The 15987-nt window shown below is 38.9% G+C and overlaps 1 protein-coding gene across 1 annotated transcript in view; it reads right to left on the bottom strand.

The window, feature by feature from the left end:
- ATP6V1C1 (ATPase H+ transporting V1 subunit C1) overlaps positions 1-14905 on the bottom strand; it is a 37377-nt gene extending 22472 nt beyond the window's left edge. The window contains exons 1-2 of the mRNA XM_016147517.2: positions 14704-14905; positions 27-197 (exon numbers count right to left, since the gene is read on the bottom strand). Coding sequence (XP_016003003.1) covers positions 27-158 — 132 coding nt within the window. The 5' untranslated portion in view covers positions 159-197; positions 14704-14905. The remainder of the gene's footprint in view (positions 1-26; positions 198-14703) is intronic.
- Between the last annotated feature and the right edge of the window lie 1082 nt (positions 14906-15987).

Below are 15987 nucleotides of genomic sequence, written 5' to 3'. Positions count from 1 at the left end.
CACTATTTTGCGCAGTGCAGTTTTACCTTTAAGTCAGGAATGTTGAACTTTGAAGTAATAGCAAGATTATTGTTCTTTGTAGTTGCCGCATGCAATTTCTCCCATGTTTGCTGACATGTTTTCTCCCCAGGAGCTGATATAAGCCAGAACTCAGTCATGTTTGTTACCAGGTATTTCTTCCAAAATCAAGAGAGACTCTGAAATATAAAATGAGCAAACCAAAAATTAATATCATTTGTCTCTAAAGTATTTCAGAGTCACAGGATAAGTGATAACTATAATCTATTTCAAAATCAATCTAATATTGACATATGATCTTAGGCAAAATCAAATTAACTTACCTGGAAGTAAATTCATATAAGTGGTAAAAGGTGATTTATTTATGATACTATGAAAAAGAGATAAAGACCTAATACATGAAGTATCTAATTTTTTTAAAAAATTACAAAACATCCTATAATGGGAATTATTTTAAAAAATTAGACTACCCAAATATCACCAATAGTTTCATTCCACAAAAGTTGGCGGGTCACAAATTTATAGGTTTATCTTAAACTTTCAAAACATAAACCAAAATAGGAAATTAAAAAAATGCATAACTTTTATCATTGAATCAATGCATTTGAATGGTAGCTACCAATAAATTTGCCACATCTGGCTTAGCAAATCCTACAAAGTTAGCCAAGTTGGTGATTAATTTTCAACCTAAGGGAATCTTCTCAACTCCCTGGCATATATTTAGGTGCTATCAAGCATTTATAAATTTGTAAAAAGTAAATAATAAAAAAATCTTGCCAATTGACTTTGTATTTAAAAATATGATCTTTGGGGGTCAGGGATACAGCATTATTGGATCTGAGTGAGAGAAGCTGTGGATCTCCTTTTCCAAAGATTTACACTGAGGTACAACCAACTCTCTTCTATAGTCTTTCTCCCTCTCCCCCCGGCCACATGAAAAAAAGTCCAGAGGCAAATCTATTCAGAATGTAAGTAAAGCACACAAACCCAAAAGAACTCATAAAAAGTAAAGCATAACAGTATCATTATTTCCATTAATATGCCTTCATTAGAACAAACTAAACACTATATAAGCTTTCTACTACCACTGCTTGTTTATCTTGTCCTGGAACTTGGAGTCTATCTTGGATAGCAGATGACTATCTTACAAAGTTGTCTTAATAACAAAATCAGATAATGAACTTCATAAAGAACTTGATAAATTTAAATGTCCTTGAAATGTAATTATAGTTAATCATAATGGATTTTCATAATTTCAGAAGCCCACTGCAATTAAAGTAATCCTACCTAGTCATTACATAATTGAAAGTGAACTTCACATAGATGCCATTTTATACACTTATTTTTTGAACTTTAGTTTGTAAAGCATCGACCATATATCAGGTACTGCTAAATGTACATTATTTTCCCAGGCTCTACAAGATACATATCATCCTCGCCATTTACAGATAACTCAGAGAAGGTAAACTGGTATAAATTTAGACAGTGGTATTAAATGAGTATCAAGAATTATACTCTAAGATGATTTTTCCAATAATACTGATAAACTTGCTCTAAGAGCTACATCCGAATGGTCAAACTAAACTAAACACAGACTTTTTAGTGATGGCTAGACCAGAAAAAAGCACTCAGTCTGGCCAGAAAACAGTACAGCTTAACTGGCCATCCAAGGATGGAAGCCACTCAAAGCACCAAGTTCTAAGGAGGCCACCCAAAGAAAAGCTTTGATTTGAAAAGAAAAGCAAAAACCAAAATCCTCACTAGCCTATATGAGTAACTTCAAATGTTAAACTTCAAAGCTATTATATAAATATAATTTTACTTGTATTCTTTTCCAACCTAATTTTTTTCAATCTATTTTAATATTATTCATGGTTATTCATATACGTGTACTTCATTAATTTTAAATGCTATAATTCTATGAGCAAACTAAAATTTATTATCCTCTGAAAGGATAGTTATATTGTTTTACTTTTTTGCTATTATAAACAAGTCTGTAGTGAACAACTTTGTAGCACATATCTGTTTGAGTTCTCTAGGACAGTTAGGAACAAAACAGCTGAACTGAAGAGTATGACAACATGGTAGACTGTCTTCAAAGATGGAGGCAACAAGTCATTGCATGCTCTTATGCAATATGACTGCCACTTCTGCCATCAAAAGGTGAAGTCTCTTTCCCTTCACATTGAATCTGGGCTGGCTTTGTTACTTGCCTTGACCAACAAAACACATGAAGTCACACTATGTAAGTTCTAGGCCCAAGCCTCAAGAGACCTTGAAAACTTCTAGTTGTTTACTTGGTGGCTGTTCTCAGACCACCATGGAAGGCAGGCAGTCTAGCCTACTACAAGATAAAAGGCAGAGAAAGGACAACACTATAGCTGACAACCAGCATAAACTGCCAAATATGTGAGTGAAGCCATCTAGAAACTTTCAGCCCAGCCAATGCCCCAGCTGAATGCAGCCCCATCAATGAGCACAGCAGAACCACCGCTAAGACAACCCACAGAGCCAGGAGAAATAAGAAATCACTGTTTTAGGCACTAAATTTTGAGGTGGCTTATTATGAATCATGAGATAATTGACAGACGCCACTAGGTATTGTCAAATTGTTCTCCAAAGCAGCTACCAACATAAATTCCCACACGATGGTATCCATTGTTAATAACTATATACTTAAAGAAAGTACAAAAACCTGCATAGCTGTGTACATAAGATTTTGTTTCTTTAAAAAATATCTGAGGCAAATATGGCAAAATATTAAATCTGAGTAGTGGGTACATGGATGTCCGTTAATCTGAAATATTTGAACTTCTTCTGTATACTTGAAATATTTCAAAATTAAATGTTTTAGAACCTGTTAAAAAATAATTTATGATAAATAGAACAATGCTTAAAAATTATACAAACTACAAGTTTAGCGCACTTTCAAATGGAATAGCCAGAGAACAGTCTAGTTACCAAATCAATTCTCTAAGCAAAACTTTTCAGTTTAACCCTAGAGAAGTACTTCCATTCTGTTTACAGCCTCTCATGACCAAGTGTACTATACTAAACACAGACCTTTTTGATGTTTCAGCATTTTTTAAAGAAGTATTTTCAGGTCACCATATTTAACGATTCTAATTGTATGATGTTGTAAAGGTAAGATCTTGGGCTACACCTGTCCTGACACCAGAATCTATCTAAGTCGCTTTTTAAATTAAATTCCTCCTAATGGAATGGTGTAGGTCTATCACCTACCTTACTGTCACCCGCTGTTCCTGTTCTCCTCTGCACCTGGGTCTCCTCACCTAAAGTGCTCCAACACTTGCTACCTTTTCACTTTCCTTTGGCCACTTTGACCTTGGCTAATCCCTTTTCTCTGGTCTCCTCCATCCAATATTCTTGCACTTATCAAATCTAGCTTTTTTTTAGACCAAAAACCAATGACAGCACTACCTTGAACTTTAAAATTTTCAGTTAAGTCCAATAACATCTTTAAACCTCTTTTAATAATCCAGATATTTTGGTTATTGTAATTATTTATACAAGTGGTTCTGTTAAACAAAACATATTTGATGACACATTTTTATACCTTCTCTCCCAAACATGACAGGCGATGAAAGCAATTAAGTTCTTGATGATACTATTAAATTATCTAAACGGCAGCTTCTTCAAAGACTGTAATAATATGAGCTATTACAGTAGATGTCACTATCATACCATTTAAAGCTCTAGAAAATCTTTTTCATCCAACAGATTTCCAAAGGATTTCAAGAAATTAGAAAGGGGATCCCATTTTCTCATCTATAAATACCTGCCCTATCCTACTTCACTGAGCTTTTATCAGGATGAAATGAAGTAATATGATAATTCTAAACAAAACTAGAGTGTGGAAATGTTTAGAAATGTACAGAAAGTTCTCTAATTCCATCTTTTTCCTGGAGCCCTCTCTAGAGCTTGTTTGGAGAAAGGAGGAAAAGACAAGACGTCTTCTATATTTGGTACTGCATTATATACTTCTCGTACAGTATTTTAATTCTCATGCCAACCCTGTAAGCTAGGTAGTAATACTCAGAGAGGTTTAGTGATTTACCAAGGTCATGCGACTAGCAGATGGGGTTCAACTCTCGTTATATTTGACAGTAAAGACCATGCTCTTTCTATTGTTATGCTAGAAGAGAATGTTCAGCATGCAAGGCCCTCTAAGCTCTCCTATTTGAAGAGAGATCCACATATAACCGTAAACACTTTCAACCTACGTTTGATCCCAGGTTCAGAGAACCCTAGAGACCCAGGGAATTCTGCCAGATAAAGGGATTTGGGCTTCCTTTCCCTTTTCCTTTCATCCAGAATCATCACAATTTCTAAAACAGCATCGTCCAGCATCCAAAACAATCCTATTTCCTTGAAGAAACAATGATTTCTCCCAACAGAAAAGCATTTTTTTTTTTTTTTTAATTAGAGATTCAAGAGACCTGGAAATCAAGAGCACAAACTTTGGAGTCTCACAATAGGTAAAACTCTATCCCCTTACTAGTTTCCTCATCTATAAAGTGGAATACTATATAAATCTATTCACAGAGCTGCTGGAAAGAATGAATAAAATGATATACCTAGATCTTCTCTTTCATTCAACCTCCGTTCCTGGTGAGTAGGGGTGACTGTATTATCTGCTGCTCCCACCCATCCTACCTCCAAAGGCTGTTCCTAGTATCCCAGGTGGGAAATATCTTGTTTGTTTAATGTCTTACAAATGCCATTAATTATGCACTTATCCTATCCTCCCCCTTTTTTTTATAACATACTTTCCCCTCCACCACACTGAGAAATCCTGAAGGGTCTGAATTCTATCTTCTTCTCTGAAGCCCTAAAAGCCAGCATATATAATTCTTGCCAACAGCAAGAACTTAATAAAGGCTTGTTTTATGAATAAATGAAATACAATTATAACAATGACTAAATTAATCAAAAAGTCTGATTAGAGAAAAGAATAAGGGTCAAGAAAAATCACTTTTTTTTTTTACTTTGAGTCTTTTAGAAAACAAATTCAAAAATTGGTAAGTTGCAGGTTTCTAAGCTTCTGTTTTATGCTATTTTAAGGGTGAATGCAGTCAAAAAAAATAAAAAACAGAAGGAAGGTTTTGAGAAAAAAAACCTGTCTGTACTTTAGGCAAAGCCATAGCCTCAGTTCTTCTATCTCCTAGTCAAAACAAACTACGAAAAGAACCTGATGAGAAAGACAAGCTACTTAAATATCTAAGGATAAATGTAAAAACTGCCCCGAGGACGGCATGAATAAGTCTTTTCAAAATCCCTGTTTTCTGTTTTTAAACAATGTCCACTGTTACCTTATCACCTATGCAAGTCACATTAAAAAAAAAAAAAAACTTCTCCCTGAAATCTAAGAAAAATTTAAGTACAGTTCCAAACAATTTATCTTTGCAGATGAACACATATGCCTTTTTTGGTCAGAAAATGAAACCCATGTTGCTAAACACATTTCCCTTCTCTCAGTTGCACGGTCACAACTGGTGTCCACTGGTTATCCTCTCACCAAGAACCTGGGCATCTCCGCCTCCTCTAACTACTTCAAATAACTTGTTTTTATTCCAATTATTCCTTTTTGTTTCATCTTGTATTTTGGAAGCCAGGCAAAAAATGAGGCAAATCATATGTTAAACAAGAGAAAATTATTTTAAAAGGCACACCAATTAAATGCTGGAATTTTTCGGGACTCAGATCTAAATCTAAGTCCCTCCGTTACGTGTGTGTGTAAATGTGCGTATGCAGTTTCGCCTCTGACAATCTTACCTACACGAAAGGTGCCTCCAGTCTAGATGCTGACCACTCTCTCAGATGTGTACCTCCAGCCCAGGTCCCTTCACTGTTTCTAGAGCTGTATCCAGTCTCCACAACTGACTATAGGCCATCTCCACTTGGTGTCTCAAAAGTACTTAAAATTTAACATTTCTAGTCAAAGCACAAAATCTCTTCCCCCAGACCTGGTCATACTCCAGGGTTCCCTGAGTTAGTACAGGTATTCCAAACCCTCCAACATTAGACAATCAGAACTGTCAAATGTCATCAAGATAGCAGCCAATGCTTATTGGGAACTTCCTATCTACTAGCACCAGTCAAAACACTTTACATGCATTAACTCATTCGGTACTTTGTAAAAACTCTATCAGATGAGTTGTAGTTACAAATCAAGATATCAAGACACAGCGTGTACCTCATATATGAGATATATAATATGTATCATGTCATATATCATAGAAGGGCATGTATTATATGCTAAAGATGAATATATTATATACCCTCATAGAATCTTTTCAGTATTTCCCTGAGGGAAACTTTTTATTAAGGTCTCTCTTCTAAATAAACTGTCCATTAGGGTAAGTAAAACTCCTGATAGTTTTTGCTCAAAACTGTATCTTCAGTACCTGGTATAAACGCTTGTATGTAGAACCTCAAAAAATATTTGTTAAATATTCTTGAATGAATAACTGAAGATTAAATGAAATAATATAAAAGTAACCAGCTTATAATTGTTTAGCTCCCTTCACTTCCCTCGTCTTTTTCAAAAATCAACTTTTCCTGAAATAATTTATATATAATAAAATGCACCTATTATAAGGGTGCAGTGTCATGAGTTAATGGCAAACATACAAATCTGTGTAACCACCACCAAAACCAAGATTAAGAACATTTTTGTCATCCCGAAGCCTTCCCTCACACCCAGTCCCAGTCAGTGCCAGCCCTGTCACACCGTAGATTACGTCTGCCTGATCTAGAATTTCATTGCAAATTCATGGAAGCATACATTATGTACTCTTTTGCACCTAGCTTCTTTTGCTCAGCAAGTCTTTGACATCTGTCCATGCTGAATGTACCAGTAGTTCATTGTTTAACTGCTTAGTATTTCATTACAAGAATGTTCTAGTTTGCTTATCCATCACCTGTTGATGGACACTTAGATGGTTACATTTGGGTGATCTGAGGCTGTTAGTAACAAAGGTGCTATGAACATTCCTACTCAAAGTTTTTTGTAAAAATATCTTCATTTCTCTTGGACAAACACCTAGAAGTGGAATTTCTGAACTGACTGATTAGCATATATTTAATTGTATAAGCTGCCAAACTGTTTTCTAAAGTAGTTATGACATTTTATATTCCCATTAACAAGGCATGTGAGTTTCAGTTGTTCCACATGCTCACCAACACTTCTCACAAGTTTTCAATTCTGACGTCTATCAATTTTTTCTTGTAATATATGCTTTCTGTGTGGTAAGAAAAATGTGCCTACCCTAAGGTCAAAAAGATTTATCCCGCATAGACTTTAGTGAGCTTCTTGAACTTGTGTTTTATAGTTTCCATCAAATTTGGAAATGTTTCATCCATTATTTTCTTCAATTTTTTTTCTGCTTCCCTTTCCCTTCTTTGGAGACAACAATCATATGTTAAACCACCTGGTATTGTCCCACAGGTAAATGAGCTTCTATTCATTTTCTTAGTTGCTCTCTCTGCTGACCTCAGAAGTGAATTTTTCACTTAATTTTTCTACTTTGTAAGTCCCATTTTTTAAACCTTCCATTTTTTTCCTCATTAGATTCATGTTTTCTTTTAAAGCACTGAGCGTATATATAGTTCACAATGTTACACTGTTGATCACAGGATTTTGTCTCCCTTTTTAAGAATGTTGTACTTTGTTCTGACAGGTAGTTAAGTCAGTTGAGGATCAACACGATCCATTCAAGGCTTGTTTTTAAACTTTGGATATGTGTAAGGCTGAATCTAGGGCTAATTTGGTTCTACTACCAAGGTCTGACCTTCTGGGGATTCTACTGAATGTCCTAGGTATTCAATAAAGTATTCAAATGTCTCTCAGCCCCATGAGCCCTGGAAATTGTCAGTTTAAAGCTCTCTAGTGACTATTCACTGGCCCTTCTGCAGAGACTTCTATATAGATTTCCAGTATTTTTTCCTCTGCTAGCTCCCTCATCTCTACCAATCTGACCTGTAAATTCCAGGCAGAAAAGCCTTCCCCAACTCCAGTCTCTTCAACTTAGCAAGACCAACATGCTCTACTTGGTTTCCCCTTCTTAGACCATGGTCCAGAGAGTGACTGTAGGCAGAAAGCCGGAGGGATTACAGAGCTCACATCATTTGTTTCCTATCTCTCAGTTCCTGTACCACTTGTTGTTCAATATCTGGAAGCAATTTTTTCAAATATTTTGTCCAGTTTTCTAGTTGTTTACGGCAGGAAAGCAAGCATGGTATCAGTTATTCCATCATGGCCAGAAACTGGAAGCCTCATCTAGTTTTGGTGTATGGACTGTTCCTGAGTTTTCGGTTTTGCTAACTGCCATTTGTTTCTATGTAGGGATTCTGCTACAAGCTCCCAGCCTCTCTCAGTACCAATGTTTTAAATCTTTAGTAGAAAACAGGATTAACAGCAGAACATGAAAAATGCATCAAGTTGAGGCTAAAAAGACTATAGTAATATTGTTGTAAAGAATGAAGCACAACAATAAAAATGTATTGCTTTGGTAACAGGAAAAAATGTTCATTTTTGTTAAAAATAAAAAGAACAGGAAAAAATGGTGTAGATGATAGAGGCTCTGTTCATCCCTCTGGCAACCAAACCAAAGTTGTGACAAAAACAAAGAGCAAACAGCAAGGAAAAATTGCCTGGGATCTAGATGAACAAGCTATAAAACTAGAGAGAAATCTAAGAAAGCACCCTGCAACGGCAGAACCTAGGACAAGGCAAGAACACAAGGCTGCCCAGGCCCGAGCAGCTGAGTGGGATGGAGAATGCGGCAGTGGCGGACGCCTCTTAAAGGGGCCGCGTTCCCAAGTGGACTTACGTGGTGATGGACATGCTCGCTCTGAGCACCAGTGCCAGTTCAGCTATGCAAGGACTTACAGAGTGATAATGAGTTATCAGAGTGAGTACCACAGGGAGGCTCTTCCCCCAGCAGAAATACCTGAGGTAGCCACTGTTCCTCTGCTGAGCCCACCCACCTCAGTGCGTAGACTTAGCACCGCCATAGCAGAGACGGCGTCAAACTGGATAATAGAGGTCGCTCTGCCCAAAGGATTCCCTGAAACCCAGCCTCCCCCAACTCACAACCCCACCCAAGCCACATCCAGGTTATTTTCTCAGCAAGTCAGGTGCTCCTTGCTGAGCAGCTCCAAGACTCACACTGGCGGCAGCTGGCCTGGGTTTCTGTTGTGGCCTTCTGAGGCAACTATAAACACAGCATCTGTGGATTGCTTGCTGAATCTTAACAGGTGGACCTGCAGGGGCACAGGCTGGGGATAAACTTGGCCTGCAGCTGAACCCCTCTCAGACTGCGCCACCGGACACCTACTACACAAAGTCGCACTAATAAGATGGGGAGACTTAGAAGCTTTGCTTAGTACGTAGAAACAGACACAGAAAGGCAGGCAAAATAAGAAGACAAAGAAGTAGAAACCATATGAGAGAACAGAGGTCCAGAAATAATGGAGTTAAGCAATCTAACAGATGCAGAATTCAAAACACTGGTTATAAAGATGCTCGATGAACTTATGGGAAATGCAGATGAATTCAGTGAGAACTTCAACAAAGAGGTAAAAAACATAAAAATGGAAATGGAAATTATAAAAGGGAACCAGTCTGAAATATAGAACATCTGAGATGAGAAGTATATTAAATTGAATAAACAAAGTGAATAAAGAAGAGGATTAAATGACCTATATTGAGGATGGGAAAGCCAAGGACACGCAATCAGAATGGCAAGTAAAAAGAAGCCAAGACTATAATAATAACTTAACCTATGGGACACTATTAAAGGTAAAAACATACATGTTATCGGGGTATCCAAAGGAAAACAAGATGCTGAACAGCTATTTGAAGAAATGATGGAAAACGTCCCCAACCTGGTGAAGGAAATAGACATAAAACCCCAGGATGCTCAGAGAGTCCCAAAAACCAGGAATCCAAAGAGGCCCACACCAAGACACCTCATAACTAAAATGCTGAAGGTTAAAAACAAAGAGAGAATCTTAAAAGCAGCAAGAGAAAAGCAGTTAGTTACCTACAAGGGAGCACGCATAAGACTGGTATCTGGTTTTTCAAAAGAAACTATGCAAGACAGAAGGGCTCAGCACAAAATATTAAGTGAGATGAAAACCCAGGATCTACAACCAAGAATATTTTATCTAGCAAAACTGTCGTTTAGAGCTGAAGGATAAAGAGATTCCCAGACAAAAATAAGCTAAAGGAATTTATCATCACCAAGCCAAGATTACAAGAAATGTTGGAGAGTCTTCTTTAAGAAGAAAAAACATGTATCTAAAACAGGAATAAAGAATGGTAACAACTACATTCCTATCAACAAGTACCTCAAAAGGAAAAGAATTAAGTGCTCCAATCAAAAGACAGAGTGGCAGAATGGATAAGAGAACAAGATCCCTACATATGCTGCCTACAAGAGACCCACTTCAGATTAAAAAACACACACAGACTGAAAAGAAGGGGATGGAAAAAAATATTGCCTTGATGGACCTAGAGTGTATTGCATTAAATTAAATGGGTTGGAGAAAGACAAGTATCACATGATTTAATGTATATGTGAAATCTAAAGAACAAAATCAACAACGACAATAAAGGTGGAAATAATTCATAGGTACAGAGAATATTTTGAGGGATACTACATGGAAGGACTGGGGCAGGGCAAGAGGGCAAAGGGATTGAGAGGTGCAGGTGGATGGCTGAAAGCAGACATGGGGATGTAGAGTATAGCATGGGGAAGATGGTTCATAATGTTGGGATGAATATGTGGCGGGGGGAGGACGAGTGCTAGCTTTGGTGGGTGAGTGCTTTGCACTTTGTGTGGATATCTGATCAATATGCTGTACAGCTCAGGCTGGTGTGTTGTATCCCAACTATAACTGAAAAAAACACTCAATGAATTGTACAATGTAAATGCAGGCAACTAGTTGTCTATTATATTTCAATCAAGACGGGGGGGGGGAAGGAAATAAAATAAAAAGAAGAGATGCAGCTTAAATAAATGTTCCACGTGTCATTAATTCACAAATGTATGACATATTATCATGGTGATAAAATATAAATTCACTTAAAAGCATTAATAAAGATATAATAACTTGCCATCATTAGTATGTCCTCAATCTAAACATCACATGAGAACTCCAAAAAAATTTTGTGATTAAAAAAGGGCAGGGGACCAATTTCTGAAAGGCGGTTTGTCAGTATTTATCAAGAGCAATAAAAATGGGCACGCCTTTTGGTTCAGCTTTTCCACCTTTAAGAAAGGAATCAAGGATATGTATAGGTATAAATATTAAATTATTTTTTTAAATGTTGAAGATTATCTTCTGGGAGTGGATTATGAACGTTTTCATTCTTTCTGTATATTTGTTTAATTTTTAAATAACAAATTACTACACGTAACTCTCCCCCCCCCCAAAAAAAGAAACCTTTAAAAAAAGTAGAGTAGTATCCTCACACTTAAAAACACTGAAAACTTTAGAGACCATTAAATGGCATTGTAACATAGAACCCCGCAGATAACACAAAAGAGAAGGGCAAAGCTGATTAGTGGTAGTTGTGTCAAGCGTGAGATCAAGGTTGGTGACAGCCTTTTTATCTCATTGGGAACTACAGTCAGAGAAAACCCAAATGCCAACTACAAGAAGCACAATGTAATAATGACCAGAGCACTACACGAGAATATGAAGACTTGGAATCTAATCTCAGTTCCGCATAACATTGTCTGCATAAATTTTATTTGTAAAATGAGAGAACTGGATTATGATATTCAGGATCTTTTCTGCTCCTTTATTCCATGAATCTATACTGGGTAAGACTAAGACTTTTTTTTTTTTCTATTTTCTCATTAAGTCCTCAGGTAATTCAATGATCAGTCAGGTTTAAGAACCACTGTACTGAAAACAGACATTTCCATGATTATATAGTGAGTTATATAGTGATTACATGGAGAATGTTACAAGAAATGGCATATTCTTTAATAAGATGTTTAAACGTCATATCGCCATTAACAAGAATCACACACTATTGCTGGTCCTACAATATAGAAATGATTTTTGTTCAATGGAGTTTAGAAACTGTAACTATATCAACTCACTTTTTACATGCTTGCTATGGAAACTTACAAACTGAAAAAGTGAAAAGCAATATGGTATATGAAATCAAGTACAGAGCAAAATAAAATGTGGATAAACTCTCGCTTTGCTCAAGAAATGCACAGAATACAGAGGATTTTAAATGCTGTAAATTTTGGTCATTTGTAGGAGCTACCTAAACAGGTAGACACGGCGAGGCGGGCACTGTACACTTATTACTGAAAGTAATTGCCAGAACTTTCTGAGTCCCAAAGACTTCCTCACTGCCACAGGCAACTCTGCAGTGACCCAAAGAGCAAACAATTCCTTCCATGGCAGGGGATTCCCTGAATCTACACTCATGGCTCCCAGAAGGTTATTTCCCTTTTCTTTCAGACTGATATTTTAGAAAAGTGACTGGACACAATACAGTGTTCCACTAGAAGGTGCTGATATCTCTACCACAACGTGTTCTACCCTGAAATTCATCAAGTTAAAGATGAAACACGTTATTTTTCCTCAATTCATCACTCGAGCAAGTTTGAGACTGTTTACTGGTAACAACCACCACTTATTGAATACAGGCCATGTAATAAGCACTTTAATATGATAAGCAATTTTATATTTAATTCCTTCAAAGATGTTATCACCACCCCCACTTGCAGATGAGAGAATGGTTAATGAAATTACTTGCCCAAGGACACAGCTAGTAACTACATATACTTTACACGCTAGTTTATTAAAATACTATTCTTAACTCTTATATCCCCAACATCTAGGAGAGTGCCCGTCACTAACAAGCGCTCAGATATCTGTCCAACAAATAAATGATGGCACCACAACAATGTCCACCTGAGGCAATCTCCTCTCATTCACTTTTGCATCCTCCACATTCTCAACAAAATTTTCTTTTCAAACCCACCTGACTCACTCCACTGCCTATAACCTTCACCGGCTTCCCTCTGCTTTTAGGAAAAGGCCTGCTGGGCCTGACACCATGCTTCCCCCAACCTGCCTCTCTCACACAGCTCCATCCTGATTCAGCCATGCTAGTCCTCTCAGAACTTCTCAAAAGCTTTATTCCTCCTCACATCTCAGGGCATTGACATATGCTGTTCCCTCAGCCTGGAGTGTTTTCACTTACACTTTCACAAACTTTTCAGATGTCAGTTCAAAAGACACACCCTCCCAAAAGCCTTCTTTGAACCTTCTTTAAAGGTCACGTCCTTTATGAACTATTTCACACCACTGTTATTCCCTCAAGCGAATTTCACACTTGCACAATTATTTATTAAAATCCATCTCCTCTGCTTGACACTATGAGGGAGACCCTGTCCATTATCTAAACCCTAGTACCAGCATAGCACCTAGTATATAGTTCAATACATGTATTAGCTGAATGAGTAGGTAAATAAGTATCATTCAAGTCTTCATTACCTGACCCCAACTTTAAATCCACCAAATCCTAGATTTTTGGCCCCTGAAGGCATTCTTTTTTCTCATCATCAGGCCTTCAAATTCTGTGGCTATTTCTGCCTAGGAAGTTCTCCCCATTTCTCTATACCTGTTTAAATCCCACTGGCTTGCCACAACCCAACTCCAGTTATCTTTCCTCCAGGATATTCCCTGATAGTGCCAGTTCACATATCTGTACCTGCTCCACAATTCCAAAGCACTTAGCATTCTTTTTTGATAATTACATAATTACATTGGGGATAAGTCACACATACATGACACATAGTACCTCAATGTGTCATGTGTGTGTAACTTATCCCCAACATTGGTGCAAACCCCTAAGGCTGGGCTGTTTACACCCCATTCCTTCACTCCCAGAGCAGTGCTAAGTATTTAGCGCTCACCGAAACGTTTAATTTTTTTTCCCCTAAGATACCAGACTTGTCCTCTGAAGAGAGTATTAGCTTCCCCTTTCTCCTCTGTTTCTCTGGTGATTCAATTTGCCTTATGTGACTCCATCCCTCAAGTTCCTTTTCAGGGGTTTCTTGCCTACCCTTCTCCCAGTTTAATTAAAAAATGGTTTGAATGCTCTGGTTTCTTGTTCTTCCCCTGCCAACAAGGATCCAGGGTCCTCTGTGAGGGCCCCCTGCCTGCAGGGAGGGTCTCCTATCCCCTTTAGACCTCCATCCCCTACACTCAAGCGCGTACACCCAGGGAAGTTCGTACGGTCGCTGTGACCGCACGCACACCAACCACCCCAGGTCCTCGCCTGGGCCATTCTGTCATCTTTCGTCCCCTTCGATCCAGGGGGCGAGCATTCTCTGTTACCCCCGCCCTCGCTGAAGAAGAAATGTCCCAGACCCGCCGTGTTTCTCCTTTCTGCCTCTGGCACTGAGCACCCCCTTGGGCCCTTTCTCTCTTTTACCTCCACGGATCCTAGGCCCAAGGTTGCGAAGAACTGGTGCCAATAAATTAGACATAGCCACACAACCAGCTCCAACGCCACAGCCTCGGCACCCGCGTCCGCCCCCATCCCTCGCAAAAGGCGACCGCAGCGTAAGCTTCTGCCAGGCCCGGTCTCCCCATTCGGGGTAACCATCGCTCACTGACCCTGGAAGGTGTCAAACGAGGAAATGACAGCAGTAATAGGTAAGGAGGCGGACAGCCTGGCAGACGTTAACGGCTCAGCGCTCCATCCCTCCGCGACCTAAGCTCCAGCTTCACGGCTTCCTCGACCCCAGGACGAACGGAGCAAGTCACGTGCCAACCCAAGCAGTCAGCTGACCTGGTCGCGCGCTGCTCCGCCTACGCGCGCGCCACTGCGCAGCCGCAGCCTCTGCCTTGACCTCCGAAGAGGGCGGGGCTGGGTGGCTTCTGGGGATCCAAGGAGACCCCGGAGTCGGGGCTGGTTCCTGCAGTTCCGCGGTGAGTGAGGTTTCCCGCTTCTGCCAGTGTCCGGGCGGAGTCGTGTCCTCCCCCTGTGAACGTCACTGCCACCATCCTTGACGTTATCCCACTTCTTCAGGTTTCTGCAGGTCGGAACTTGTATTCAGGCCCTACACAGGCTCCTCCGCTGGGGGTTTTGTTCGGACAGCCCCGTTTTCGCGTAATGGCCTTACTAGTTCACGTCAGCTGAATCACATTTCCCTTCCAGTCCTCTTCAAAATATTCATGGCGCATTTACTGTGCACTAAGCATTGTGCTAATATTTTAGAATTATCTACCAGAACCAGTTACCCATTGCACATATTTACTAGTTGTGTTATCTAATTCAGGGGTATGTGTGGCATGCGGCAAACAAATAATTGAACCCACAGAATGGTAAATCAAGTGAGGTTTCAGGACAAAGGCAAGGATGGGAGAAAGCATATCTTTGGGGAGGGGGGGAGGAAGGCCCTCCTCTGAACCCTTCGTATTTTATTGGTTTGAGTAGATAGGTGGTATTATTCTAATTGATAACATCGTTTTACAAATGGTAGAGAACTTTATGATTTTCTAAGTTAGTCCTTTTAGATTCACAAATGAGGAAAATGAAGAACAAGAGATCAGAGTTTAGCGCAAGGGAATAGATACACCTGGTTTTAAATCCAGGCTTCTCTACTGACTAGTGGTGTGACTTTAGGTCACTGAACTTGAGCCTCTTCACTTGTAAAATGGTGGTAATGCATACTTACAGAGTTATTATGAGGATTAAATAGAGGATGCCTTTAGCACAGTGTCTGGCACATAGGAAACAATCAGTAAATCGTTGCCATTATTACTATATATTGTAGGACCCAGATTTTCTGACCTTTTCTGTTTTTGTGTCCCTGCAGAAATTCACCATAGAATTTCTTAGAGCATCAGTATTAGGTTAGACAGAAAGTAACAACCAAGCAAAGTACCCCCAACCTG

The sequence above is a fragment of the Rousettus aegyptiacus genome, unplaced genomic scaffold, assembly GCF_014176215.1.
Source record: "Rousettus aegyptiacus isolate mRouAeg1 unplaced genomic scaffold, mRouAeg1.p scaffold_m13_p_15, whole genome shotgun sequence".
Taxonomy (NCBI): domain Eukaryota; kingdom Metazoa; phylum Chordata; class Mammalia; order Chiroptera; family Pteropodidae; genus Rousettus; species Rousettus aegyptiacus.
This window is presented reverse-complemented; position numbering and strand designations above follow the sequence as displayed.